The following is a 26,761-nucleotide window of genomic DNA, read 5'->3' as shown; positions in this document are numbered from 1 at the left end:
CCTTGGCCATGAGGACACCCCCGTCTGGGGTGGCCTGCCTGGGTCTGTTCCTGGCCACTGGAAGAGCCCAGTGAGGTCCGCCCAGCCCAAGGAGGTCTGAGACTCTGCCTTGGCTCTGACCTTGACTTGTCCTCTCAGGAAAGGTACCTTCTCTGGCAAGGTGTCTTCTAGGACAAGACTTTTCACAAGGTGGCCATGCCTGGTGATGTCATGTGCAGCAATATAGGAAAGCTGAGGTTAACTTTTCCCATGTTCCATTTTCTGTTTTGCTTCATGTTTCTGATACAAGGGTAAGGCCGTGGTATAAGGAACGGTATAAATAGTAACCCAGATGGACAAGTGGGAGGAGTGATGGGGCTCTTTGGCCAACCCTCTCAGATGTCCAGGCCAGATCTTTTTACGGCTTATTTTTTACAATCTAGAAAAATCTCACTGAGGTTTTGGTAGGGCAGGTGGGTTAAGTTAGATTGCATTCATTTAAAGAATCGGGGAGGCTAGATTCTGCTTGGAAACGTGTGTCCTCTTATTCACAAGAATGGGCCTAATGCCAGCAAAGAAGGAAAACCGACGATCTTCTGACCCTCAGGTTTCAAGTTTCTCCCCAGGGTCCTCCCATATGTAGTTCTGGGATTTTTTTTACCACCAAGTTGGAAAATGCTAGAAATGGCCATTTGTGAGACCAGCTGCAGCACGGAAACCCAGCTAGGTGCCGAGGCATCTGTCCCCTGGGTTCAAAGAAGAATTCCAAACGGAAACAAAGAGTTCCTTCCTGGTAGCTGGATGTTTCCACCAATTAATCAAAACTGATGTATCCTGGGGTGCCTGGGTGGCTCGGCGGGTTAAGCAGCAACTTCAACTCAGGTCATAATCTCGTGGTCTGTGAGTTCCAGCCCCTCGTCAGGCTCTGTGCTGACAGCTCAGAGCCTGGAGCCTGCTTCAGATTCTGTGTCTCCCTCTCTCTCTGCCCCTCCCCTGCTTGCTCTCTTTCTGTCTCTCAAAAAATATTAAAAAATTATAAAAAAACATCTGGAGCAGAGAAGGGGGCCGGCTGTGCACCAGTGGGACCCACGGCCTGTGGTTCTGGGTCCTCTGTGGCCGCGGAAAACCGGGACCACTGACTGTGCGACAACAGAGGCCCCGTGGAGCCTCCTGCCTGTTACCCTGACTCAATGCATATGGGCTACGTCAATGCTCAGGACACGAACATTGGGGCATGTGCTTCATTCACAGAGGGGCCAGGCTCACCAAACTTTGGGAGGGATCGATTTGCAAGTGTTGAGATGCTGGTCATCTGTCTGATGCTTGTGTGTGTGTGTGTGTGTGTGTGTGTGTGTGCAGACTGAGTGGCCGCAGGTGGCTGTGCATAATCACCTGGCATCTTCTCCCATCGCCTGACAGCCCACGGAGGAGAATGAGCCGTGCCTGCCGTCGTGGCTCGGTGTGTGGTAAGCCCTCATCAGAGACTGTGCGATTCTGACAAGACGGGAGAGTCCCTCAGGAGACAAAGGCCAGTGACAGTGGAACTTCCTTGGAAGGGGAGGGAGAAGAAAAGATTCTCGAGGGCGGGCAGCCTCCCTTTTCCTCTCCTGTGGGAGGGGCTGGTCATCTAAGACACCAGGGAACGGTGGCCTCCGATGATGCCCGAAGAGCCACGTGTCACCTGATGCCTCGGCACGCACAGTGTCTGGACACACAGACGACTCGGGTCTGTTAGAGTTCATACGGGCTCTGCCTGCTCAACCTTGGTACAACTGCCGCGTGTGGTCTCCAGGACCCGTGCGCTGAGTGGGGGCGGCCTGTGCGGGCGCCTGTGCTGTGCTCATCTGCGCGGCCCCAGGGGGGTGACTTTCACAGGAGACTGTGGTCGCAGCCCTCTTGCCGTGAATGGAAGGAGGCGGAAGAGCCATCAGGACCCCAGTCCTTTCTGGCAACTTCCAGTAACACCAGAGAGAGCAGCTCAGTTGGGGCGGAGGGGGGAGGGGCGACCACGGCCCAACACGGAATAGGGACACGAAGCCGCTAGCCTGAACCGAGGCTTGGCATTCCGACAAAGTGCCAACCATCAACGTCACTGGGAAAAATTCACCATCGGACAGAAACAAAATATATTTATTAGAAATGTGACACAGTCGTACATCATACACTTCCAAATGTTAATAGTTAATACGTCTACGTTGGCACGTCACGTCCCGACAGTGCTGGGTGTGCTCTTTCTAGAAACGAGGCCACAGATGTATCCACTGTATTCAACTAATGTAGTTAAAATTAGTGATCGGCCGAGGATGGCGTAGACTTAGCTGCAGTCTAGCCTGGGTCGGAGGAGTGACACACCCAGGGCACTCGGGCAAACGGGATACTTAAAAGTACTTCTTAAAAAGGTAGCTGTGTCCTGTTCTTTACTGCGTGTCACTGGTGGTTCACCTCAAAATGGCACTCGAGCTTTGGGCCAGGAGGAGCCGCGGCCGGATTTGGCATATGGGTTTGTGTACGGGGGCCGAGTCCTCTCCTTCCGCGGGCTTCCACGGGCTTCCGCGGGCCGGTGAAGTGCCTGCCCTCCCCCCGAGAGATTCAGGGAACATCGGTTTCCGCGGGGGAAGAGAACACCGCAGATGAACGTTCGTCACCGCCGCATGGCTCACCGCTTAGGGAAACTCAACCAAAGCTACAACACAACAGCTGAATGAAGAACGAAAACCCAAGACTAACGTCATTTCTGAAGTGAGAAGGGACTAGGGTGGGAAGGGAAGTGGGCGTTCGCCTGGTTCCTCAGAATATGCTCGCCCTGGGGAGCAGGGGCGGGGGCACCACCATCAGGCAGCTAGAGTTCACGTCCACGAAAGATCTCCCAGTGAACAAACCCGTGGACTCGGCTTTAAGTCTTTGAAGAACTCCTCCACTCTGCTGGGGCAATTAAAAATGGGTCTAAAATCCCCATCCGGTGGCCCAGCACTGGGGCGGGGACAGCTTGCCCCAGTCTGAGGCTCTGCGAGTGCTGGAAGGCCCGGTCCCCCTCGAAGGACCCTGCGGGGCCAGACCTGCCCCCCAACCACCACCAGGCTTCCCCTTCTGGAAGCGTGCCCACTGGCAAAGAAAATGGTAGTCAAGGAGCTTCTTTGAGTTACAAAAATAAATGGCACATGGCCTTTCTTTCATAGGACATTTCTTTCTTTTTCAGCTAAAGGGAGCAGGCTCCAGTGTTGGAGGAGAAGAAACGGCAACGTCACCCCTGCATAGACCTTGCTTCGCCCAGAGCTGAATCATCGGACTCATTTACTGTAATCACTAAAAACAGGGCCCAGTAATGCTAAACACCCCCTCCAGGTATCCCTAGACCTCTTCGGCCTCTCCCACACAAAACCCCGAAGTAATCCCAGATTAAACACAACAACCGAGAGCTCACCCCGATGCTCGGGATACTAACCTTTCCCCACTGCAAGGGTGAGCAAGGCAGAGGCTTGGAGGTCATGGAAATGCCTGTTATGTCAACAAAAGACAGATGCGTGGAGCCACACAGGGAATCCCTTCCCTTTGGATACGCTCCTCAGGAAGGAGTAAAGCAAATTTGCTCAGGCTGTGCCTCCACTTCCATTTGAAAACAAAAGAGCCACTGACAACGTCATCCTCCCCAAACTGCTCCGGAGAGACCTCAGATGCCACTCACCGCCCTGCCCTGAGGAGCAAGAGGAAAGGCCTCCTCTCCTCTCCGTGGTTGTCAGGGGAACTCTGGAAACATACAGAAGACGTCCCTGGTTCGACGGCTGGGGCAGGCCAGGAGGGTGCGTTTTGAACACGTTCCGCAGGAGATCCTGATCTAGGGCCACAGAGGAGGACGGGTAAGCAGGCAGGTGTGGCAGCCTGAGAGTGAGGGGCGGACCCCCTGCAGAGATTGACTGCAGAGTGACACCGGGAGGTCCCAGCGACTGACACAGGGACGGCCCTTGGGGGCGGTGGGGAGGAATCACTTGCATCAGCAGGTGGCAGGCACCGAGGTCACCTGACTACCCTGTGAGCCACGCCTTCACGTGCTACATGATGCACATTTGCGGGCCCCACCGACCTCCAGGGAGCTGCCAGGTCGGTCCTCAGCGGGTCTCCCTGCAAGATCTGGGGGGGGGGGAGGGGGGAGTGCCCTCTGCAGCCACTAGGGGTGACGGCAGGACGGTAGACGGTTCACTTCTAAATGGAGCCATCCCTGCCCACCGCTCAGGGCTTGCTGTTGCCATGCAGATGTGAAGGGCCCGAGGAGATACCGAAGACCGAGTCTAGAGTTCAAATACTGTTTTCGCCTGCCGTCCGCCCGGCACCTCTTCAGCCTGTTGGCGCAAACACACGAAGACCCGGGTGGGCGCAGGCCGCTTCGCACGCAGGGGGCTTCCTGTTAGGTTCGGCCCCTGGGGCAAACGGGTGCGGGCGTGCACGGGCGTGTGGACCCGTGGGGCAAACACAGCAGGCGGGCAGGTGCTGATGGGTCCCTTCCAGCACGCGGGGGACTGCCTGGCCCGGGGCTTCGGAGCGTGCCGCGTCCCAGCACACGGACGGACACACGCTTCTCTCCGTGAGCCACCCTACGGGCCACCGCAGCAAAGCGCCTACGGGCTGCTTTGTGTGCTGGCGCGTCTTGTCTTCCCCTCAAAGACTCCAGTAAGTGACAGCGAGATCTAAGCTGCTCAGTCCGGTTCTAGGTGTTCAAACTGTTGTCTGGAACGGAAGCGTTACGGCCCCCAAAAGGCAGGGCTGGAGCGTTTTTCCAAGCCGCTCCAGAGCAAGTGTTTGTCCTTTTTGTGTTTTGATGAGCGTGTGGGTTTCGGAGGCTGTGGGTGGTGGCAGGGGCAAAGTTTTTCTAAAGGCCAAAGGAAGGAGTTTTAGTGAAAAGATGGCTGTTTGTCGTGAGGCTCCGCAGCCCACGGGTGAGGTCGTGGCGTGTGACCGGAGATGTCCTACTGGGTTCTCACGGAGTGAGCCTGGGCGTGGACCCTTAGGTCTAGAAGGAGGGAGGCCCGTGGGAGAGCAAGGCTTTCCAACTTACGCGCCAAATGCATCTAGATTAAAAGTAGGTGTGCCCTGGAACCCAGCTCCGTTCTTATTTGTGTGTGGGCCCCCCCCCCGGATCGAGCGTTGAGGGTGGTGGACGGAGCAGGGCCTGTGCAAAGTGACCAGGTGCCCCCAGGACAGGCTGCGGGCGGTGGGCGGCTGCTCGAGGGCCCTTCCGGGTTTACGTCTCAAAGTACTTGTAGATCTGGGCCACGTACTGCATCACGCTTTGCCAGTCGGGCCGGTCCGTGTACAGCATCTCGCTGAGCTCCTGCAGGAAAGAGGAGGAGGTCACGGGGGGGACACCACAGACCGCCTTCCCACAAAGGGGCTCAGAGCCTGGTCCGGGCTGGTGCTGCCTGGAGACCCCCCCACCTGCATGGACAGGAGGCGTGGGCAAGTTAAAAGAAAAGCGTTTTATTCCTAATCAGGAGATACTGTCCCTTTTAAAAAACACTAGACAGGACTTCCTCCCCCTTTTCATCTTAAGAGCATGACAGCATTTTAAAGAAAACTTTGCAGGGGCGCCTGGGTGGATCAGTTGGTTAAGCATCTGACTCTTGGCTCAGGTCGTGATCTCACAGTTTTGTGAGTTCGAGCCCCGCATCCGGCTCTGTGCTGACAGCACACAGCCTGCTTGGGATTCTCTCTCTCCCTCTCTCTCTTTGCCCTTCCCCTGCTTGTTCTCGCTCTCAAAATAAATAAATGAACTTAAATTAAAAAAAAAAAGCTTTTTTGGGGCGCCCGGGAGGCTCAGTCGGTTAGGCGGCCGACTTTGGCTCAGGTCATGATCTCACAGTCTGAGTTTGAGCCCTGCGTCGGGCTTTGTGCAGACAGCTTGGAGCCTGGAGCCTGCTTTGGAATCTGTGTGTGTGTCTCTCTCTCTCTCTGCCCCTACCTGTTCGTGCTCTGTCTCTCTCTGTCTCAGAAATAAATAAACGTTAAAAAAAAAAATTAAAAAAAAAAAAAAGCTTTGCAAAGAGAAAGTCACCCATAATTCCATTATCATAAAACAATTTCCACTTTCCTAAGTTATATTTGCAGGTACCCCTATGTTCTCCCACGCTTCCATCGAGTGGATACATCGTGTGCTCTGAGTTTTTTTACTTCATGCTTTCCATGCACAATCTCATGGGCTGCTGTGTCGCGACGCTGGCCGTCACGGGAGGGAGTGCACACAGCCCACGAAACTGCTGCCCCACAATCCACACGACATCTAATGCTCGCCGTGGGGCGTGCGCTCACTTCTTCACGTTACAGACTTTGCCGTAAGCACCTCCGTGGGCGGAGTTGTTGAATTCATGCCTTGAGATGAATTCCCATGAATGGGATGGCCACAAAAGCCTTGACCCAATTGAGAATGCAACCAGCGTCTTATCAGAATCAGGTGTCAGATCATTTAATGTTTTTGTCGTTGTTGTTTGTCCCTTTGTTTAGTAGGCTATCAGCAAGAGCAGAGGAGGCCACAAAGTGACAGACAGGATGGCTGGGCCAAATGTTCCTGAAATACATGCCACTAGAAAATTCACTTCGGGACTGAATTTGGATTCTTTTGTGGTCACAAGAGGGTAGTAGGCAAGGACTCTGATGGAAAGCCAGGAGTAGAGGTGCCGTGGAAAATCAAGGTTGAACTTATTGAGCACATCTGTTCTTGAGCAGTGACAGAACTGAGGCCTGTCACCAGCCATTTATTTCCTGTTTCCACAACACCTAAATATACTTGACCATTTCTACTTCCTGGTTATGCTAAAAAATTATCAGCCTCTCTCTGGTCATGGGAAAGGAGTGAAAAGGCAGCAAGTGGAACATTATAGACAGATCTACTGAGAACAACTTAAAAACATAATTTTCACAGAATACAAGGATTAAAAGTCTCCTTCTACATAAACTACTGTGGGCGGGACTGTGCACACAGACCGATGCATGAAGAGCTAAGCTTCTCACAATAGCAGGGTTGTTTATATGGCAATAGTGAAAATAAACCATCAAGAATTGAGTGTGACTTGGGGGTGCCTGGATGGCTCAGTCGGTTAAGCGTCCGACTCTTGATTTTGGCTCAGGTCATATGATCTCACAGTTCGTGGGATCAAGCCCTGTGTTGGGTTCCATGCTGACAGCGCAGAGCCTGCTTGGGATTCTCTCTCTCTCTCTCCCTCTCTCTCTGCTCCTGTCCCACTCGTGTTCTCTCTCTTTCAAAATAAATAAACTCTAAAAGTTAAAAAAAAAAAAAAACTGAGTGTGACATTTAGGAGGTAGGGGAGGTGCTCTGAGAAAGGAAGCCACACCTATGAACCAAGAGAGATGACAAGCCTCCCTCCCTGTGACGGCGAGGATGGGTCTTGTGTCTCAGAGAGGACACAGGAGTCGGACCGACGCTCGCAGCTTTACTCAGACTATCTCACATGCCTGAACCTAACAATAGTAACATTACTATATTTTGGCACATTGTCAACATTGCATCTGAACACATCTGGAGAAATAATTATGGCACATTTCTGGGGATGGGCGAGTAAGCCGCCTGAACAGAAATCTGAGGACGTGTGACATGTATTTGAATCAGTAGCTGAAAACCTTTCCAAATGGAAAACACCAGGCTCGGATGGTTTCACTGGCTAATTCTGCCAGTTCTACACATTCCCTTCCAGGAAATAGAAGAGGAGGGAACACTTCTTCACTCGTTCTCTGGAGCCAGCGTTGCCCTAATACCAAATCAGACGAAGACTTTAACGAGAAAGCTATCGATTTTCTCACATGAACACAAACACAGATGTCCTTAACAAACATTAGCAAACTGAATCATGATCAGGTGGGGTTCATAGCAGGAATGCAAGGGAGGTTCAACATCCAAAAGTCAGCATTGTTATTATTGCCAGACTTAATAAGAAAAGTCATATGGTCACATCAGCAGATGCAGAAAAAACATTCACATATAAACCTTGGAGATATTTGTGGGTTTGGTTCGAGACCACCACAATAAAGCAAACATAGCTTAAACAAGTCAAATGAATTTTTTGAGTTGTCAGTGCAGATAAGTTATAGTTACACTACTGTGGTCTATTCCATGTGCCATAGCATATGTCTAAAAAAACCCACAAGGTACGTTTGACCCTTGCACAATGAAAAAGCTTGAAATACTTTGAGAATTACCAAAATGTGACACAGAGACAGGAAGTGAGCAAAGGCTGTTGGAAAAATGGTGCCAACAGACTTGCTTGACGGAGGGTTGCCACAAACCTTCAATTTGCAAAAAATGCAGTATCTGTGAGGCTCAATAAAGGGAAGCACAAATGAGGTATGCCCGCACACAAAATTCAGCAACTATTCATGATAAAAACACCCAAAAGACTAGAAAAGTAGAAGGGCATTTCTTTTAGCTAATAAAGGACACGCACAAAAACCGAAAGCTGACATCATACTAAATGGAGAAACTGAACACTCTCCCAGTAAGATCAGGAGGAAAGAACAAGGCAAGGATGCCTTCTCTCACTTTTTCTACTGGACACTGTACCAGAAGTTCTAGCTAATGCAATAAGGCAAGAAAAAGAAACAAAAGGCATACAGATTGGAAAGGCAGGACTAAATCTGTCTTTATTTACAGATGAAATGATAGTTGATGTAGAAAACTCCAAAGAGTCTACCAAAAAACCCACTGGAACTAATATGCAAGTTTAGCAAGATCTCCGTCAACAGCTTTCCTACGAAATACCAGCAATGGACAACTGAAACGTGAAACTAAATCAAACCATTTAAATGGCACTAAATTTTTAAAAAGGATTTATAGGCAGAAAACTTGTTTATAAAACACTATATGCAGAAAACTACAAAGAAAGAAATCTACTACAAAGTAGTAGAAAACTACAAACTACAAACTACAAAGTACAGAAAACTACTGATGAAAGAAATCAAGAAGCTCTAAATAAATGGAGAGTATTCTATGTTCATGGATCTATAGATACAACATAATCCCAATCAAAATCCTGGCAAGGTCTTTTTGGGGGTTAGATATTGACAAACTGATTCTAAAATCTATAAAGCAAAGGAACTAGGACAACCAAATAAATTCTAAAAAAGAAAAATAAAGTTTGAAGACTTAACTTCACAGTTTAAATTTTTTTTTTTAACGTTTATTTATTTTTGAGACAGAGAGACAGCATGAACGGGAGAGGGTCAGAGAGAGGGAGACACAGAATCTGAAACAGGCTCTAGGCTCTGAGCTGTCAGCACAGAGCCCAAGGTGGGGCTTGAACTCATGAACCACAAGATCATAACCTGAGCTGTCAGATGCTTAACTGACTGAGCCACCCAGGTGCTGCTACAAAGCTGTATTCATCAGGACAGTGTGGTATTGGCCAAGTGACAAGACACTTAGATCATGTTATACGTATTTTACCACAATAAAAATAATTGAAAAGACAGGGCTTCCTGCCCTTGGGAGCTCATGGTCTTGGGGAGATGGGATGAAGTCCTATAATCAGACACATCATAACATAACACAGCATGTGCTACATAGTACGAGGAGTAAATGCTGCTCTAAGAACCCAAAGGTGGGCACGGCTGTCCTGGATGGAGGGTCATGGGGCAGGTTAAGACGTGGGCTCTGGAGAAGGCCGGCCTGCCTTGACTCTTGCCTCCGCTATTCACTACTGTGTGAGCTTTTACGGAACAGCACCCGCCTCACTGTCCTTCCTGTAAGGAGCATCTGTCGTCACGGGACTTCTGAGAGGGTTCAGTGAGTCAACATATGGAAAATGCCTGGCACGTGGGAAATGCGAAAAAGCAATTTTTCATGCTATGAAACTCAGATGAACTCTTTGAGTATCCTTTATAAAGTTTATACTACGGCGCAGGCTCGCTTACGCCTACAGAATCATTCAGACACCGTCATCAAAGCCTGAGTTGTAATGACCCCCTCCTAACCTCCGTGGGTAGTGACTGTCCGGGTGGCTTACTCATTAAGCAACACTGTCACAGACTGTATGACTCAGCGTGAGAGTGCTCCCCTCACCAGCGTACAAACACATCAGTCCTCAGAGGACACACCTTCTGGCTGTCGTTCCGGTAATGGCAATGTGCTGCCACACATCCTCTCTTATCTATTCGTTCCATGGGGAGTGGCTCACCCTTGTCATGTGTTGGCCTAAATTTCTACCCTACGCTGAGAAAGTGGCTGAGAAAGAATGCATTTTTTTCTTTCTTCCTTTCTCTCTTTTTCTTTCTTCCTTTCTTTCTTTCTCCCCTCCTTCCTCCCTCCCTTCCTCCCTCCCTCCCTCCCTCCCTCCCTCCCTTCCTTCCTTTTTACTGACTAATCTTACAAGCGACCTTTATCAAAGACCTGGGGGTTTTTACTGCTGCCAATTCTGACTGCATGTATTTTAGAAGTGTCATGTGTAATTAAGGATTATTTTTCAATCCACATCAAGACACCAAAGAGCAAGTTTAATAATGTAGGAAGTTTCTGTTTTGTTGATGGCACGAACTAGTTAAATGGCTCGCAAGCATCTCCAAATGCTTCTGAGATTAATTATTATGCTTGTATCTCCTCACAGACATCTGTAAAAATGCAGCCATTGGCTCTGACTGTTAGTTTGACAAGATGATCTCATTCACTTCCTAGCTTTCACTGACTTCTGCAGTATGTCAGATAAAAAAACAGGGAAAAAAAGGTGAAATTAAAAAAGAAGCAACTATTGGCTGGAACACTACAGAGAAAAACATTCTGTGTATGATACCATCTTCTAACAAGTTCGCATTTTTTCTTTGATTCCCCGCATTAATTATCTGTTGTTACTTGTTAGCTGTCCAGTGTTTCAGAAGGGAAGATAAATCAGATTCCCGTTCCTCCACCTTGGCCAGACATGTATGTCCCCTCCTTTCTAAATTCTCTAGCCTTTAATTTATAGGACAGGGACATCTGTTTCTTGTAGAAAGTTTTGTAGAATTTGGGCTCACTGGCATTTTTGTGTGTGCGCGACTACATTTTTTAAACAATGAATTCAATTTCTTTCATGGTTGAAGTTCTACTTTTTGAGTGAGTTTTGGAGAAATAGTTACATTTAGTATTTGAAGAAATACATTTATATTTGTTTAGAAAACTGTCCGTTCTGATTTAAACGCATTGGCGTAACTTTGTTCATAGTACTGAAATTTCTATGATTGCTGTGTTTTCGCTTTTCCATTTCTCAGACTCCCTTCATACTCTGCTGGTTGCAGAACTGTCTCTGTTATTTCCACTTGGGTTTTCCCCATCACTGATGAGACTGAACACCTCTTTAAGTGTTTATTAGCCATGCACGAGTTGCCACGCACCTCTCCTAAGGTGTCTTCTTTATTATTGGCTAGTAGAAATTATTTATAGATTACCTGTCCTCGCTTTACTTTTTACGCAGCTCCTTCCGTTATGATGTGTCTGGATGGGTCTTTTGTATTATTCATCTTGTTAGAGATTCATCTTGTTAGAGAGATTCATCTTGTTAGAGACCAAGAATCTGTGGTCTTTCATCATTCTGGAAAAATTTCAGGCACCATTGCTTCAAATATTTTCTCTCCCACTCTTTCTTTCCTCTTCTGGAATTCCCACTGGCCATGGGACTTGGAAATGATCTGATTTTATCTTCCATTCTCTTAAGGTCAGTGACAGACACTATCAGTTGGTTAATCTAATGGCCGCTACCAACCCCCCTCTCCCTTGTAGATTTCCAGCTGAAGAGAATGGAGAACATTCACTGTTTACTTTCTCAAATTCCCTTGCAGATGGGGTGGCCATGGAACAGAGTACTGCCAGCGAGCTGGAGGGACTCTGGGAAGCCTTTTGATTTCCTTATCAAAGGGGGGAAGACAGGAGGCACTTGCTCTAGTCCATCCCACTCCCCTTCTTGCCCTGCAGATAGGAGTGATGTCTGGAGCTTGACAGCCATGTTCGGCCACAGAGGACATGGGGACAATGAGGTAATAGATTAAAGATGGTAGAGTGTAGACAAAACACACTCTGGGATCCTTGATTACAACACTGAGTAGTGAACCAATCCTGAAACTGCTTTTGGACTTCTCATTAAAAAATAAAATTAACATCTTTATGGTTTAAGCAACTGTTAGTTGGTTTTCCATTTCTTGAATTTGAATACATACTAACTAATAAAACCTATTATATTTTCCATTTTTTAAATGTCTGTTTTATGTTCTGGATAACCTCCTTAGTTCTATTTTCCAGTCCAGTAGTTCTCTCTTCTGCTGTATCTAATCCGTTTTTCAACCCGACCGGGTTTTTTTTTTTTTTTTTTTAATTCCTAATTTTTACTTCTACAAGTTTCACTTGAATCTTTCCCCAAATCTTTTTTTATAGTACTATGCTTCTTCCTTATGAGTTGTAAAAAAATTTATTTGAGAGAGAGAACAAGCAGGGGAGGAGCAGAGAGACAGGGAGAGAGGGAATCCCTAAGCAGACTCTGCATTCTCAGCACAAAGCCCTATGCGGGGCTCAATCTCAGGAACCATTAGATCATGACCTGAGCCGAAAGGATGAGTTGGACGCTTAACTGACTGACCCACCCAGACACCCCCTTGTGATTTTTGTTCTCTTCTTATCTCTTTATTTTTAAGTTTATTTATTTTGAGAATGAGAGAGACAGCATGTGTAAGTTGGGAAGAGGCAGAGAGAGAGAGAGAGACACACACACACACCAAGAGAGTCCCAAGTAGCCTCTGCACTGTCAGCTGGGAGCTTGATGCAGGGCTCGAACTTGCAAACTGTGAGATCATGACTTGAGCTGAAACTAAGAGTTGGATACTTAACTGGCAGACTGAGCCACCCAGGCACCCCCCTCTTTTGTCTCTTTAATATTCACAAACATAGCCTTCTGTAGTCGCTTTCTTATTGTTTTATTATCCCAAAGCTCTGGTAGATGATCCTCTTGTTTGCTATGTCTACTGACTAGCTCAGCTGGTTCACTTTCTTGAGTGTTTTGTAATTTTGGATTGTGAATGTATTCTCAGTGGCCGTTATACTACTAAGCCAGGAGCTTCCTGCCTCAGGCAGTATAAACTATCTTGTAGCACAGATATTATAAATTTGGACTCCAAACCTCATTTGGCCCAGTTTTCTTTTCTTATAGATTTTCCTTTTTCTGGCTACCAAAAAACAAAACAAAACAAAACAAAACAAAACAAAACAAAACAACTCAGGTGGAGACCAAGCTTCCTGCCTAGACTGCCAGGCAGGGTTTTTTATTTTCCCCTTCACTGAGAAGAATGTTACTTTGTGAGCCTTGGTTTTGTGCAAGGGTCTCAGTACTCATGTCCCGTTTATGGGAGCTCAGAGCCTTGTTTCTTGTTCCTGTGTTGGCATTTAAATAAAACCTATATCCATTAGGTACCCGTTTCCTGTGACCCCTCCACCGACACCCCCAGGCCTACTTCTGAGGGTTGTCACAGTCTCGGCTCATGCCTCATGGTTCTGGTTTTCACTTCTCTTTGAATTTATGACATCTGGTGATTTCCCATTCTTTTTTTAGACCTCAACTATGTATTGATATTTTTTTAAATTACATTTTATCAAATTTTATCGGATTTCAAGAGGGCTTTAATGATAATTCAGTCCACTGTGCTTCCAGAAATGAAATTTAGCCACAACGAAATCTTTGAAAACCCTCTAAATCACATGTGGTCAGACCAACTGGATATTTACATGTTAGGGATCGTGAGTAACAAATCTTCAGCAAATGGATTTTAATATTCTGTAAGAAATTGTGTAGTAGATGGCATAAAGTTCTTTCTCCTACAGGTAGAACAAAGTATCACAAGGATACAAAATAGGATACTTACCAGGCTGGGTTTGATGCCCACACTTTCAGCTGCTTCAAATGCCAACAAGAGATTTCTTTTCTAGGTTAAAAAGACAGAAACTGGTATTACCAACTAAAAATAGATAGCTTTTAAAAAATAAAAATAAATAGCTTTTGTTAGGAAAGAACACTAAACGACGCTCCCATACAGATTATCTACTATTACAAAACACTCGAAATTTTAGGTCAAATATTCCAACGATAGTTTCAATCTAAGGAAAAAAAAAAAGACTGACAGGTTGTAATTGGTACGAAAAATGACATTACTGATGATTTCTGACTATCAAAGGTCAATCTGTGTTATTTTTTACTTTGTCACGATTCATGACATACATATTCTGTTGCGTATCAACTGTTGTTTAATTAATGTGCTATGTCATTTTCCCCTAGAATTCCGAAGGTACTGTTCCACAATTTGTAGCTTCTTTTTGAGACGCTTTCTGGCTGCTCCCTGCTGTTTCCTCGCCTGGATGGACTTAAGAATCACTTTAGCATGCCTCCTCCCCTCCATAATTCATTTGAGAATCATTAGGATTATGTTACAATTTAATTAAATTGACGTGTTAAACATGATCGAGAGTGTAATGTTTCTGTGAGGATTCATGTTTTAAATTTTTTTTTTTTTCAACGTTTATTTATTTTTGGGACAGAGAGAGACAGAGCATGAACGGGGGAGGGGCAGAGAGAGAGGGAGACACAGAATCGGAAACAGGCTCCAGGCTCTGAGCCATCAGCCCAGAGCCTGACGCGGGGCTCGAACTCACGGACCGCGAGATCGTGACCTGGCTGAAGTCGGACGCTTAACCGACTGCGCCACCCAGGCGCCCCTCATGTTTTATATTCCCCAGTAGAATTTTGTGACTTTATGCCTTTAGATTAAAAAAAATGTTATATTGGGGCACCTAGGTGGCTCAGTCTGTTAAGCGTCCGACTTCAGCTCAGGTCATGATTTCACGGTTTGTGGGTCCGAGCCCCATGTTGGGCTCTGTGCTGACAGCTCAGAGCCTGGAGCCTGCCTCACATTCTGTGTCTCCTTCTCTCTCTGCCCCTCCCCCGCTCATGCTCTGTCTCTTTCAAAAATAAATAAATTGAAAAAAAATTTTTTAAATAAAAAATTTTATATTTGTTTTCTTTTTTGGTGACTTTTTTTGAGAGAGTGCATGTGTGCACAAGAGGGAGAGAGAGAATCTTTTTTTTTCTTTTTTAAGTTTATCTATTTATATTGAGAGAGAGAGAGAGAGAGAGACAGCACGCTAGTGAGCATGAGTGGGGGAGGGGCAGGAGAGAGACTCCCAAGCAGGCTCCTCGCTGTCAGCTCAGGGCCTAACACGGGGCTCGATCTCACGAACCATGAAATCATGACCTGAGCCGAAATCAAGAAGCAGACGCTTAACTGACTGAGCCACCCAGGCGCCCCACATTTGGATTTTGTACATATTTTTATCTGTTTTTCCATTTCCTCATGGCCTCTGCCCTCTGTCCTTGGGTGCACATCTGCTTCCTGCCCTGACGCTGAAGCAAACTCTCTGCTCTAGGTACCAGGTCACAGAAAAACACTCAGACAAGGCTACACATGTCTCGTACCAGTGTGTGGTCAGGGCCTGGGAAAGCTGTTGATCTGCGGTCAGCTTGCCCAAGCCGCCAGCCCTCTTCCTCCACATTAAGGGAGATTAATGGGCAGGGACTAGAAACCTAACGCTGGTTTCCGTAACACTACTCTCTGTTCTGCTGAGAGGGGAGCCGAAAGCTGGCTCCTGGCTTCCTTTAATTGAGCCCAAACTTGGGGCAGCCATTTCCTATTCTGTGCTAATGAGGCCTTTATCCTTATTTTAAAGTCTTCTTGGTTAGTTTTGAGGAGCAAGGGGGTTTGTAAGCCCTGTCCGCTACCATTATTCCAGAAGTCATGGCTTTTGATATGTAATGCCAAATCGTTTTCTAAAACACGACACCAGGGGGGCCTGGCTGGCTTAGTTGGTAGATCATGCGACTCTTCATCTCAGGGTCACGAGTTCAAGCCCCACGCTGGGCGTGAAGCCTATGAAATGACATGACACGACAAGACACGACATGGCATGAGAAAATAAAAATGATACACCAATTTTCAATTCCAGCAACAGTGTGTAAGCGTCCACTTTCTCACACCCTTACCTGCATAGACTATTACGACCAAGCACTGTTATCTAATTCTCTCTCATTACATCACTGCTACGCCACTGCGAGATGGCCACTTATGGGGAGCAGCAGAGTGTGTCTGGGGCGGAAGCCAGGGAGGGCCTCACTCGGCCTCGCTCTGCCCACACGGGCCAGAGACCTTCCAGACCCAGGACGATAAGCCCTTGGTTAGAGACCTCTGCCGTTGGCCCCGTTGGCAGGGCATCTCACCTGAAACTGACAGCAGAAAGCACCCCAAGTCCAGAATTTTCCCTCTCACGTTAACATTTTGTTTCAGACACTGGCATGAAAACACTCCATTCTGTCAATTCTATCATCCGAATCTGCGTAGCCTCCGTGGAAGTTTCATAGGCTGACACATTGAAAAAAATGTGTAACTCATGTCTCCCCAATGGCTTGGAAGACATCCTTGTTAGTTTTATCAGAAATTCCCTGCTTAGCACTGATGTCAGACTTCCATGGTTGCATCACTTCCGTCTGAATTGGGGCAACAGCTCACGACTTCTGAACTTCCCAGCTCACGACTTCATTAATCTCCCAGACCCACAGTCTCCCGCAATCTGACCTGGGTGCTCCCTGACTGCATTATCCTAGATTAAGGGGGGAGAAATTCAGCCCTACATGGAGAAAATACCAGCCCCTCTACCGCAAGGACAATAGGAAGTACACAGACAGTGGCTTCTGGCTGTCTGCAAATCTGCAGCAGGTCACTGGACAGCCAGCTGGGTGCTATGTGGGAGTCAGGGGCACCCACAGCGAGACGATACGGTTCCACAGGGAACATATGCTCATGGTTCAAGGTGTGAAGGCACACACTTTTAGGTTCATTTTTCTCCAACAGCTGGGTAGCGATTTAGGACAAAGAGCCTAGATAGGTTTTGCACGACAGCAGAGGAACATCGCGCATATACAGGAAGACTCCTGTTTTAGGTGGTGTATTCCTAAGTGCTCAGCCTTCTATCAACTGTGGTTTTAGGGAGGGCCTCTGAATATTCTGAATTGTGTTCTTCCCGCTCTTTACTCCATTATCTTCATAATATGACATGGAAAAGGCAGAGACTGGAAAGTGAAGAGGGAGGGAAGAAAACGGACATCGAGGTCACGGCTGGATGTGAGGGGCACGATCACAGGCGGCGTGGACCCCGCATTGCCCTGCCCTGTGTCCTCCTCTCGGGCTGCTCTATCCTGGTTCCCTTTTTGGGTCACTCTCGACCTAGACAACAGGCATTGGAGTCCTCAAGGTTGTTCCTTAGCCTTTTCTCTACGCCTCTGTGATACTGGGATTTATAGTAAGAAACATATATTTGGTCTTTGTCCCTGGTTCCTGGCAGAGCTCCTAAAACCCTTACAATTTCCTACAGAAGAGCCACAGGGGCATCTTTTGTTACAATTTTTGGTTTTTGTCCTCAGTTCCAGAAATGGCTTCAGGACAATCATGTTGAAATAGATGTCTTTTGTTATTCATAACAAACTCCTTTCAACCACACCTGAGCTTATGTCAAAGAGGTGATGTTCCCCCAACCCCCAGATCACCTAAGGATGCCCTAGCAACCAGCCATGTGATCAAACGGTTGGAACTGTCAGTCCCACATTCCCCTGACCCCAACCTCAGGGACAGGAGACAGACTGGACACTGAGAGTTCAATCACAGATGGTCCGTGATTTAATCCATTGTGGCTGTGTCATGAAGCTTCCATAGAACTTAAAAGGCCGGGGTTCAGAAAGCACCTTGGATTGGTGACTCCATCTATGTGCTGGGAGGGTGGTGCACCCCAAAGTCCAAGGGGACAGAAGCTCCTGTGCTTGGGACCCTTCTGGACCCCACCCTATGGGTCTCCTCATCTGACTGGTCATTAGTGTCCTTCAATATCCTTTGTAATAAACTGGTAGCCTAGTAAGTTCTGTGAGCCAGTCTAGCAAATTAACTAAACCTCAGGAAGGGGTCACAGGAACCTCTGAGTTACAGTTGGTCAATCAGAAGCACAGGCGACAGTCGAGTTGTGACTGGGGTTTGAGGTGAGACTGAGCCCTTAACCTGTGGGACCCGATGCTCCCTCGGTGGACAGTGTCAGAACGGAGATACACTTTAGGACATCCAGCTGGTGCTGCCAGATTGCTTGGTGTGGGAAAACCCCCCATCTGTTTACAGAAGTGTCAGAAGTGAAACACTGGCAGGAGCAGAGATATACAGGAGTGTGTTTCTCCTCAGAACCTCCCTCACGACCTAGGACTGAGGTGATCGTTACTCTCATGGCTTTAAAACACCATCTATACCTGCCCTGTTTCATGCAGCAGTCACGCTTGACATGACGCTGTTTAAATTCTAATTCAAATTCAAAATTCTGTTTTCCAGTCATTTAAAGCCACATTCCATTAACAGCCCATATGGCTGGTGGCTACTGTACTGGATGGGACAAATATAGAACATTTCCATCACTTCTGTTCAATCAGGCGGCACTTATCGACTCATGGAAGACTCTTGGGGCGCCTGGGTGGCTCAGTCGGTTAAGCGGCCGACTTCGGCTCAGGTCATGATCTCACGGTCCATGAGTTCGAGCCCCGCGTCGGGCTCTGTGCTGACGGCTTGGAGCCTGGAGCCTGCTTCAGATTCTCTGTCTCCCTCTCTCTCTGACCCTCCCCCATTCATGCTCTGTCTCTCTCTGTCTCAAAAATAAGTAAAATGTTAAAAAAAAAAATTATTACTCAAGGAAGACTCCTGACTCTTTCCAGCTCTGATCTCCCCTCTAAACTCCACATTTGGTATCCAACTGCCTGCCTGACGTTGCAAACTGCATACTTCGTGAACATTTCTGACTTGACATGATTAAAAACAGAACACTTTTTTTGCTTTCCAAATGTTTAATAGTCCTGTCCGGCCTGCTTCACAGACTATAAACAAAGCACCACGCACACATTTTATGTCTTGAAATTTGTACACACTCTGTGATGGTTAATTTTACGTATCAAGTTGGCTAGGTCGTGGTACCAGATATTTGGCCAACCATTATTCTAGATATTTCTGTGACAGTATTTTAAAAATGAGGTTAACATTTAAATCGGCAGATTATGGGTAAAGCAAATTACCTACCAGAGTGTAGGTGGGCCTCACTCAATCAGTTGAAGGTCTTACTAGGAAAAGACTTCTCTCCCTTCGACAAAGAAGGATTTCTGCTAGGAAACTGCCTTTAGATTCCAACTGTAGCATTCAACTTTCTTGTACACACACACACACATACACACTATTAGTTCTGTTTCTCTGGGGAACTCTAACACTCTAAAAAAAAAATCAAGGTCTAGTCAATTATTATCACCATCAGTGTCATGACCATTCTTTGGGCTTTGTTTAAGCCCAAGTGTGGGATAATCAAAACAGAACTTTCCAGCATTTCTATTTGATCCTCATCTCAAAAATGGTCCGTCAGGCTAGACACATGGGGCCATCTTTCTTTCCTCTTGTCCTCCCCCACAACCAATCAGTTACTAAGTCCAGCTGATTCTATATCTAAGACCTATTTCTATATCTTTCTATTTACGATGCTACTGCCCCAGCCACAGCTAGAGGCTGGAGCCAGGGAAGCTCCCACAGCGCGGGGCTTCCCCTGTAGCTCTTCTGAGGTTTCTTTATAGCATTACGTGCTGTAGGTTTTCCTCACTTGTGGACTGTCTCTCTACTTCAGAGGGCAAAGAACAGGTCCACATTGTTCACTGTTGTCTTTGCTACCGTGCGTGACGCTTGGCAAGAAACACTTGGTGAAAGAATGAGCGCAGGGCCCAGAAGAGCATCTGCCAATGTACGCTCTGTGGAACATGGTTTTGTGGGACGTTCTAGGTTAGGATTTGGCAAGCTACCGCCCATGGACCAAATCTGGCCCGCAGCCCGTTTTTGTAAATAAAGTTTTATTGGAACACAGCATATGCCCATGCATTTCGTCTACAGCCGCTCAGGCACTCCAGTGGTAGATGAGTAGCTGTGACAGAGACCCGTGGACCCTCCAAGTCTACCATTTGGCCCTTAACAGGAAAGTCTGCCAACTCTTGTTATAGGTAATTATGTTGAAGACCATTCTGTGGATCTCATATACGCAGGGCTTAATAGAGTCCCACAGGTGTCTTTAATGAAGGACTTCTTGAAGTCTTCACTGGGCTAATGAGAGCTGTGAATCTCTGAGAATGTGACATAATATACAGTTTCCCAAGCTTATTTGAGGAGGGACATCCTTTCGGTGGTGCTTTCTGGTTCCTTGGAAAAGACTTTGAAAATGCTGGCCAGGGTCTCGAAATTTCATCAGGGCCTTCTCTTAAAAAATGGGCGACAGGGACTTCTCAGCAGCCACAGTAAACTGGTCCTCACGGCATTTTTCTAGCTAGTGAGGGAAACTGAGAAGTATTTACCGAGGGTGGGATCCTACAGCCTCGTCATACACTCAGTAGTTAGCTAAGCCTGGTGTCAATAGCCTAATTTCCTCTTGGGGTCTCATCGGGATGTACCAGTATGACAGGACTCTTCCCCTGGCATGTTCTAGAGGATTAGCAGGGCTGACTGGGCAGGTGACTTACTTTCTCCTGACTGTTCAGCTCCTGATACGGGATGTGGGCAGGCAGGTAGGTATGGAGGAGAGCACAGAAGGCCAAGCCATCACTCCAGCTGCTGCTGAAATTGGTGATATCGATGTTCTGTAGGGGAAAAGCAGCATTAGTCTCCAAACTGTGCAAAGTCAGAGAATATGGATGATACTTTGGGAAGATGGGTATCCGCCTCCGGGTTTGCAGGAAGGCCAGATAAGAAACCACCCAAGACTCCGGAAAGTCTTAATTAATTTGGGGACCGGCAATGGCCTGGTGCCACCCAAATCCATTCACAGAATGGCATGGAAAAAAAAAAAAAGCCTTTAGAGCTCAAAACTCTGGGGAATTCATTTCTGCCTGCCCCGTGGCACATTAAAAGCTCAGAGACGTCTTATTCTCAAATTAGCGCACCCGATTAGCTGTATATGCCCCAGCACTTCCCAGATTTATTTGGTCAAGGGGGAATCATCACCATCACCATCATCATCATCATCATCATGTATGACCCCAATTAACAACAGGTAGAGCGAGACAAAATGAGGTCTTAAAAACCTACATGGCTGGTCCGTGGCTTATTCCTGCTAATACCCTCTTCTCCCCACAACGTGAAGGGCTTGTCAGGGGGAGAAAACCCTTCATGCTCAACAGCATCCTTGTTAGAACATCAAATCCCCAAGGATTATGAGGCTACCTGAAGAAAAACCTTCCCCTCTGGAATAGGCTGGAGCCCCAGTAGCTACTTGGTAAACAGTGATTAGAAAACCAGAATCTGACTTTATATGGCTTGGCTCCTGGGCAGGTCCCCTGGGCCCGATAGCCCCGGGCCACATCCACCTCTTGGAGCCTCACACCTGTCACCCACCTGCCTCTTTCTCTCTGACCATGCTACATAGTAACAGGGTTTTTCTTCCCTGGATTCCCAAAGCTCATCCCAAACGAAATGAAATGCCAGGTTCTCAAGCCCGCTACTTTCCTTAACGCCTTGTTTTATCTAGTGGCTGTTTAAATGTGCTGAAAAGGCCTGGGACAGGGATTCCTGCAAGGAGTGCAGACGTGTATGCTTCCATGGGCTTTGCTGAGTTTTAGGTGTGAGTTCTGAGCACTTCAAGTGCAATAAGAAAGAGGACTTGAGCAAGGGTGGGGCTCCTTCTGCCATCTCCCCACAGCTGCTGGAGCCTGGGGGAGACACGGAAGTCCTCTTTCTCCCCCGGAACCCCCCATCCCGGGATGCGGGAAGCCAGCACGGTCAGCAAAGTGGGCAAAGGTGAACGGATGGCCAAGAGGCGGCTCTCTCTGAAGGCGTGGACGGGGACAGCCGGTCCCTCCCTCTGCCCAGACCAAATGCAAATGGGCAGAGGCTCCACTCTGACTACCCTGGGAGGTTATTCAAAGCGTCTCCACCAGAAGCAACGGCACTTTAATAGGAGAGGAAGGGTGAAGAGGAACGTGGCAGGAAGATAAATTGGAGTAGGGGAGGGAGACTTTATGGAATGCTTCCTGAAGTGTGCGTAAAAGAAGCTTCCAAGAACACACGTGGGCGGACATGTGTAATAAAATATGGTGGAAGAGTTTACCATGTGGTTTCCTGGGGCGGGGGGGGGAGGGGGTTGGAAGCAAATGGCTTTTATCATCTCGTTTGAACATTGTATCTAGATTTTCCCAGTGCCAGTTTGAGCGAGCTCAGCCTTTGGCGACGATGTAGGTCAAATGCCTCATTTTACAGCCAAGACACTGAGGCCCGAGGAGATGGTGTCACACATCACACACAGGATTTACCTGGATGACGGGATGCTTCAGCAGGCCAAGTCACACACGCCCCCCGCCCCTCCCCGCCCCATGGTCCTTTCTATCAAACCTCCTCTGGCTTCTAGCCAGAGTCCGGGATGACCCAGGCGGACCTGAGAGCCTCCCCGAAAAGCACGGGCTTTCAGGGATGTCGGATTCTCCAGTCTGCTTTGCAGTGACATTCACCTGGGGGAAGGACAGCTGACTGAGAGCAACACACGACGATAATATCGCCTCTTCATCCTGGTTTTCATGACCCACGCACAACCAAATGTTAAGAGCTGCTGAGCATCGGTGTTACAGAGAAGTCTGAGAATGCCCCGTCCCAGTTTCCAGGCTGAATGTGCAACAGCCGATCGTTTGGATTTTTGGCTTCAGAAAGCCTCTCTGGAGACTCTGGAGCTACTTGATGGGGCCTGGATGCTGCTTCAGAAATGGGAAGCATTGTAATTGTATGTTTTCTCAAAAGAAGAGGACAGACACAGGCGGGGGTCACGACCCGGCCGGTTTACTCCCAGTCTCAGGAGCTCGAACCAGAAGTCGTGCACATGGGGCCCTGGGAAATGGGAGCAAGGAGCTGGGCCGGGCCAGCCTGGGAAACCAGGTGTCCCAGCTCTACTCAACACGGAGTCAGTCCCCTTCCTTTCTTTGCCTCGCAGAGGTTGTCTGAGGCCCCGTCTGCAAACCCATCTCTCACGTAGTGCTCTCTCCGAAAGGCAATGTTGCCATACAACTTCATTTTCTAGGAAGAGAAACTGAGGTCGTTAAGAAGTGGTGTGTCAGTCAGAAAAAGGCCAACCGTTCCGTGATCAAGATGGGAGTCCCTTCAGCAGGAGCCCCCTTACATACAAAGCTCCCAAAATGGGAGTGGGAAGGGCAGTCACCTCGACTGTGTCTGTTCCTGGGCATCTGCTCATTTAATTCTCAGAACGGCCGTCCAGGGCCAGTAGCAATGTGCCCCACTGCACAGATGAGGAAGCCGAAGCAGGAAGAAGTATCTCCGGGGCCAGAGCCAGGGACGGGCTCCAGCTGTGGGTCGTGCCCTGCTGCACTGCCTTCCTTCCCTTCTTCGCAAATTTACTCGACACCTAAAGCTTTTAAGATTTGATAAGTCTTTCACTTCCTAAAACGTGAGAACATTTTGTACACTTATCTCTTGTGCCATTTTTTTTTTTTCGTGATACAAAACGTCATTTCCCTGCATCTGCATGGCCTTCAGAAGCGTCGTAAGAGGCCGAATAGAGCGGAAGGAGCGACGATGCCGTCCTGTCTCACAAAGCCGACACAGTGCCCGGTAGTTTAGTTAACTGGGTGCCATTTAAAAACAGTTTTTGACCTAGAAGTATAAATGAGCAACAGGCTGAGACTAAAATCTGAAAAAAGATCCATCTAAATGGCTCCCCAACCTCAGGGGAGCTCAGAGAACCTGGATGTTTCGGCCGGATGGCAGCTGGCGGGCCTCTCTGGAAATGGGAGATACACTGTAAAGCAGACCCTGGCATTTCAGCAGCAAGACCACACCAACACTACACAAGAAATAGGAGTAGTGCCCTATCTTTAAAAAGAAACGGAATTATGGAAATTCCAACATCTAGTCAGGTTATCAAATCCAACGTCAAGGTCAGGAAATGCTTCTCTTTCGTGTAACCCACCCTCACCATGTTTGAGACTCTGAGTTGTTCTGACACTGGCAGGGACGGAAGACAACCAGGTATGATCGGTAGCATTATACTCATTCCAAGAACATGATGATCAGTTAAAACCTTGACCCTTCTTAGGGGAAAGGGGAACGACCTCAATTCCAGTGCCCTGCGTGTCATCTGGAATCGTAATTCTATTTGAACGAGAGAATCCAAAATTCCTAAGTCAACTCAGCTGGCAGAACAATTAAGAACACGTGTGTGTTGGGGCGCCTGGGGGGCTCAGTCGGTTAAGCGGCCGACTTCGGCTCAGGTCATGATCTCGCGGTCCGTGAGTTCAAGCCCTGCGTCGGGCTCTGTGCTGACAGCTCAGAGCCTGGAGCCTGCTTCGGATTCTGTGTCTCCCTCTCTCTCTGACCCTCCCCCATTCACGCTTTGTCTCTCTCTGTCTCAAAAATAAATAAACGTTAAAAAAAAAATTAAAAAAAAAAGAACACGTGTGTGTTTATGATGCCTCGTGTAAGATGATGTAAAGCACCATACAAATCTCAAGAGTTGCTGTTGCTGCTATCTTTGCTCACTGAGGTGTATTTTGGGGAGCTATGCGACACATTTCAGTGAATGAGGAGCTAGCGGATGGGGTGTGCCATGCTTTGACAGTGTTCACGGTTTTCACATGGAGGCGAGCTAGGCAGGGTGTGTGGGTCCCAGCGAAATGGGCTGAGACACAGAACTGATGCAGGAACCAGAGACGGAGGACGAGGCAGTCATGGCAGGAAGGTGCTCGTGTGGACAGGACCAAGGCACTGGGTGACAGGCAGGAAGACAACAGCTTCGCTGGCCAATCCCAAGAACCCCAGGAGCTAAGCAAGGACTAATTCTAGGTCCTACCCCTAAACAGGGTGAGGGGGGCGGTGAAAAGCCTTAGTTTTGGCTAGAGATGATCAGGATTGGCTTGGCCTTGGGCCGGTGGGGAGGGGGTGGTGGGAGGTGATTCTTGCTGAGCTGGTGCTCAATGCCCACAGATGAACCTCTGACTTAGGACAAAAACTCAGGATAATAATACATATACCCCAGGCGGTATATTTCCCAATTGGGAATAATTTCCCAACTGGGATAATCTTCCCAATTATCATTCAGCTGAATTCCTAGGGGTTCATCAAAAGAATAACTAAGAGGAAAAGCAGAAAATGATCAACAAGGCATTCTAAAAATAACAAGGTATACCATCCATTACTTTCCTTGTTATCTATTCCTGAATAAAATTGACTATGATAACCGGAAGTTAGTAACGGAAAGAGAACATATAGAGGATTCTGGGGGTGCTGACAATGCTATGTTTCAGGACCTGAATGCTGATTATACGGGTATCTTCATTTCACGAAATTTCATTGCACTGTACTCTTGTACGTTCTATCTCAGTAAGAAAGGGAGGGAAGGAGAAAGACCGACTCTGATCATCTTAAGGGACTGACTTGTGGCTGTTAAAAAGAAGTACGCTTTCTGGGTTTTATCTACTGTAAGATTTACTGAGGGGGGGAAAAAGCAGAGCAAAAACCCAAAGACACATACTGATTATTTCCCCAGGGGAAATGGTTAATTACACATTGCAAATTAACTTTCTCTGGGATATAAATACCTTAGAGATATTTCTGAGAAGAAGAGAATTCTGGGGAAAGGAAATCTCAGATAGAGAGATAGGAAGAGATATAGATAGTCAGATACAGATATAAAAAGTAACAATCCAAGCATCTCCAAAATAAGTTTCTATGAACGCTCAGAAAAAAATTTTGTAAGATATACAATTTTGTCCTCGGCACAGCAAAAGTCATTTGAGAAAAGTGAATACCCTGGAGAGTATTTACATGAGACTATCCAAGAATATTCCGAAGGCTGAGACCATAGACAAAGTTCTATGCGGAGGCAGCACTCTTAAATTACACAGTGGGACAAAATCCAACAATCTATATCATTTGCTTCTAGAAGGTTCTGTCATTTGCCTTTTGTTGCCTGGCAACCCCAACGTTTGGTGAAAACATCCACCACTGGAGGGGGAAGCTGGGAGCACACAATGAAACGGGTCCCACGCTCGACCCCACAGGGGCCACGACAGGACCTCATTCCCACTGCTCCGGCATCTCTTCTGGGGCTTTGTAGATTCCTCCACGAGATTTCTATGAATGGAGTGACTCCGTGTGCACTGAATAGAAAAGTTTAAAAAATTTAAAAAGACAAAAAACCCTGCAAAGCTCCCAGGAAGAAGGCAGAGGCCCGATTAGGAAATGCAGCCTGCTGGAATGTAGGAAGCTGGCAGAGTAGAAGAATCCTGAGTGCGCACCTCCTCATGCGGACACATCAAGGCTGCAACTACACACATAGCGACTCCCTCTGGAAACGGCCTCAAAACCAACAGAACAGCTCTTCCGCAGCTAAAGATGAAAGAAAAAGCCACATCGAGAAGGGTAGGAGGGGCAGAGACACGGTCGGGAACCAACCCCCCCACCCCATGCAGTGACCCACAGTGGAAGGGCTGTCACAGGCATGGAGGTCGGTCCTCTCTGAGGAGTGAGGGGGTCAAGCCCCACGTTGGGTATTCCCCCATAAGATGAACTCCCTTAAGATCCCGGCTTTGAAAATCAGTGGCACTTAAATCTGGGAGAGCCTGAGGGCTGCAGGAAATGGAGACTCTGCTCTTAAGGGGTCAGTGCACTGTTACCACTGGATTGCAGA

The 26,761-nt window shown here is 47.6% G+C and overlaps 1 protein-coding gene across 3 annotated transcripts in view; it reads right to left on the bottom strand.

The window, feature by feature from the left end:
- Positions 1-2,091: 2,091 nt before the first annotated feature.
- Positions 2,092-26,761, bottom strand: part of SPECC1 (sperm antigen with calponin homology and coiled-coil domains 1) — a 226,925-nt gene continuing 202,255 nt past the window's right edge. For 2 of the 3 annotated variants that reach the window (XM_047089716.1, XM_047089719.1), the window contains 3 exons: positions 20,598-20,714; positions 13,849-13,908; positions 2,092-5,302 (listed from right to left, as the gene is read on the bottom strand). In XM_047089716.1, coding sequence (XP_046945672.1) covers positions 5,213-5,302; positions 13,849-13,908; positions 20,598-20,714 — 267 coding nt within the window. In that variant the 3' untranslated portion in view covers positions 2,092-5,212. The remainder of the gene's footprint in view (positions 5,303-13,848; positions 13,909-20,597; positions 20,715-26,761) is intronic. The other variant, XM_047089717.1, reaches the window with a different exon arrangement.

This window comes from Lynx rufus, unplaced genomic scaffold (assembly GCF_022079265.1).
Source record: "Lynx rufus isolate CCGP_SWC_20201006 ecotype Redwood Valley unplaced genomic scaffold, mLynRuf1.p SCAF_28, whole genome shotgun sequence".
Lineage (NCBI taxonomy): Eukaryota > Metazoa > Chordata > Mammalia > Carnivora > Felidae > Lynx > Lynx rufus.
Note: the sequence above shows the minus strand (reverse complement) of the source record. Positions and strands in the feature narration are given on the sequence as shown.